The sequence below is a fragment of the Chaetura pelagica genome, unplaced genomic scaffold (genome assembly GCF_000747805.2).
Source record: "Chaetura pelagica isolate M959 unplaced genomic scaffold, ChaPel_1.0 scaffold278, whole genome shotgun sequence".
Classification (NCBI taxonomy): Eukaryota; Metazoa; Chordata; class Aves; order Apodiformes; family Apodidae; genus Chaetura; species Chaetura pelagica.
This window is the reverse complement of record NW_009954497.1, coordinates 3,668,621-3,671,120: the sequence shown is the minus strand read 5'-3', so window position 1 is coordinate 3,671,120 and position 2,500 is coordinate 3,668,621. Positions and strand designations below refer to the sequence as shown.

The 2,500-nt window shown below is 42.7% G+C and overlaps 1 protein-coding gene across 4 annotated transcripts in view; it reads left to right on the top strand.

The window, feature by feature from the left end:
• Positions 1 to 2,346, top strand: part of ZBTB18 (zinc finger and BTB domain containing 18) — a 5,340-nt gene extending 2,994 nt beyond the window's left edge. For all 4 annotated transcript variants that reach the window (XM_010004583.1, XM_010004586.1, XM_010004587.1 and 1 more), the window contains exon 2: positions 1 to 2,346. This exon is cut by the window's left edge and continues 297 nt beyond it. In XM_010004583.1, the coding sequence (XP_010002885.1) occupies positions 1 to 1,286 (1,286 nt within the window). In that variant the 3' untranslated portion in view covers positions 1,287 to 2,346.
• Positions 2,347 to 2,500: the final 154 nt, after the last annotated feature.

The following is a 2,500-nucleotide window of genomic DNA, read 5'->3' as shown; positions in this document are numbered from 1 at the left end:
AAGACGTGCTAGCAGCTGCCAGTTATCTCCACATGTATGACATTGTCAAAGTCTGCAAAAAGAAGCTGAAAGAGAAAGCAACCACAGAGGCAGACAGTACAAAAAAAGAGGAAGACGCCTCAAGTTGTTCAGACAAAGTGGAGAGCCTCTCCGACGGCAGCAGCCACATGCCAGGAGACTTGCCCAGCGATGAAGACGATGGAGAAGATGAAAAATTGAACATCCTGCCTAGCAAAAGGGACTTGGCGGCCGAGCCTGGGAACATGTGGATGAGATTGCCCTCAGACTCAGCAGGCATTCCCCAGACTGGCGGAGAGGCAGAGACGCACGCAGCAGCAGCTGGAAAAACAGTAGCCAGCCCCTGCAGCTCAACAGAGTCTTTGTCCCAGAGGTCTGTCACCTCTGTGAGGGATTCAGCAGATGTTGACTGCGTGCTGGACCTGTCTGTCAAGTCCAGCCTTTCAGGAGTTGAAAATTTGAACAGTTCTTATTTCTCTTCGCAGGACATGCTTAGAAGCAGCCTGGTTCAGGTGAAGGTGGAGAAAGAGGCTTCCTGTGATGAGAGTGATGTTGGCACTAATGACTATGATATGGAACATAGCACTGTGAAAGAAAGTGTGAGCACTAATAACAGGGTACAGTACGAGCCAGCCCACCTGGCTCCGATGAGGGAAGATTCAGTCTTGAGGGAGCTAGATAGAGAGGACAAGGCAAGCGATGATGAGATGATAACTCCAGAGAATGAGAGAGTCCAGGTGGAAGGAAACATGGACAGCAGCTTGCTCCCTTACGTGTCAAACATACTTAGCCCCGCTGGCCAAATTTTCATGTGTCCTCTCTGCAACAAGGTCTTTCCTAGCCCCCACATCCTGCAGATCCATTTAAGCACGCACTTTCGAGAGCAGGACGGGATCCGCAGCAAGCCTGCTACTGATGTCAATGTCCCGACCTGCTCGTTGTGTGGTAAGACTTTTTCTTGCATGTACACCTTGAAACGTCATGAGAGGACTCATTCAGGTGAAAAGCCCTACACTTGCACCCAGTGTGGGAAGAGCTTCCAGTACTCCCACAACCTGAGCCGCCACGCAGTGGTTCACACGCGGGAGAAGCCTCATGCTTGTAAGTGGTGTGAACGCAGATTCACACAGTCCGGAGACCTTTACAGACACATTCGGAAGTTTCACTGTGAGTTGGTGAACTCATTGTCTGTCAAAAGCGAAGCACTGAGCTTACCTACTGTCAGAGACTGGACCTTAGAAGATAGCTCACAAGAACTTTGGAAATAAAATTTTTATATATATAAATAATATATATATAAATCTATATAGTTGTGGTACAGTCTAAAAGCAATCTTGTTTCCTTGAACTGAAAGTTTGGCTATTAGCTTGTTTTTGCACTTTAAGGCAGCATGAATATTTCACTAATTTAGCACTCCAATGAAAATGAACTGTAGAGGTAATCCAACAAAGTAACAAATTATGGAGCGTATTTTCCCCCTTTTTTGGAATAGAAACCAGCGGATACTTTACTTCTAAGGAACCTCCAATTCAAAAAATTTGGACATGGCTTTATTCTCCCCAGAACGCTGCGTTCTTTTAAGCTCTCAATCTTTTTCCTCTTAAAATCTGAATGTAGAAATCCTCACCCAATTTTGTCAGTTTCTTTACATTTCTCTTAATTGCATGAGTCCTTACTAGCTGTTGGAAACCTGAATGCTTTTAGACCCAAATGGAAAATTTCTGAAATGCTGGATTATCTATTTTTAAACAAGTGGTTGACTTAAAACTTATTATGGCAACTTCTGGATTTCTGACAGTTCCCACTGGAAAAAAAACAAAACACAAAAAAACAACACAAAAAAAACCATAAAACAAAAAACCCTGAGAGTACACTGGGATCACTGGGACTCTGTCTTATGTGAAGGTTTGCTTGGGATGAAAAAGGATATTGCAGCTTCAGCAGTGATGAACTGTGTGTTTAAAAAATGTGAATTACTGTTCTTGTATACTGTAATTGATTACATGGGCCGGGGGGAGGTATCAAAGAACTTGGCAGGTTGTGTTGATGCTCTTAGTTGAGTCTTGAAAAGTAAATATTAACGCTACAGAAATGCATGAGTTTCAGTATATTTTTGTCTTTGTTTGCATTGTATAACTTTAACGAGTGAGTTGAAAATTATTTAATTTCCTTAGGAAAAAAACCCGACACCGTTAAAAATGCCGGTGTTATGAAGAAGAGAAATGCACTGTTTTTATTTTATCTAATTTAAATTTACTTTCCCACTGTCTTTAAGTTGAGAAGAACTTAAGCTACGAGTCGCCGATTTAGCTATGTTAACAAGGAAAAGAGAAAGAAAAACACAAAAAAACAACAAAAAAACAAACCTGAATGTTTACAACCAGGCTTCGAGATTTGCATGTGCAGTGTGCATTTACTAACCCCAGACCCCTTCTAATTGCACAGACCCCACGCCAGCTCCAACTGAGGTGCGTCCATTTCC